General features: G+C 47.3%; 1 protein-coding gene across 1 annotated transcript in view; it reads left to right on the forward strand.

Moving 5' to 3' along the window:
* The window catches only part of ETH_00033605 (P-ATPase, related), a gene marked incomplete at both ends in the record, with an annotated part of 1,874 nt that extends 1,572 nt beyond the window's left edge, over positions 1 to 302 (forward strand). Inside the window, one exon of the mRNA XM_013373801.1 lies at positions 231 to 302. Within this exon, the coding sequence (XP_013229255.1) occupies positions 231 to 302 (72 nt within the window). The remainder of the gene's footprint in view (positions 1 to 230) is intronic.
* Positions 303 to 442: the final 140 nt, after the last annotated feature.

The raw sequence follows: 442 nt of genomic DNA on the forward strand, positions 1-442 counted from the left end.
AACCCTAAACCCCAAACCCTAAACCCTAAACCCTTGACAGGGATCGATGAGAGCGGTCGGCTCAATGCGGCGCAGGCGTGCGTCTGGGACCCCAAACCCCAAACCCTAAACCCTAAACCCAAAACCCTAGTTGGCGGTTGTTTGCGAAAAATGGTTTAAATGGACGAATTAAAGGCGAGTGAACGGAAAGAAAAGAAAAAGGAAAACCCCAAATTAGGGTTTGGGCTCAGGGCCCCGAAGGCTCGTCGATGGGCTCGCGGAAGCAGCGGGGGAAGCAGATGAAGGAAAAAAGGAAAATTTAATTAAAATGAAAATTAAATTAAATTTTAAATTATTTATTTCTTTTTAATTTAATATTTCGAATTGCAGAAGGCGATTTGCTGCAGCGGCTATTGCTCCTGGCAGCAGCAGCCGCTCGAGCTGCTGCTGCTCGCGCTGCGCT

Source organism: Eimeria tenella, genomic scaffold (assembly GCF_000499545.2).
Source record: "Eimeria tenella Houghton genomic scaffold, Eth_scaff1752, whole genome shotgun sequence".
Lineage (NCBI taxonomy): Eukaryota > Apicomplexa > Conoidasida > Eucoccidiorida > Eimeriidae > Eimeria > Eimeria tenella.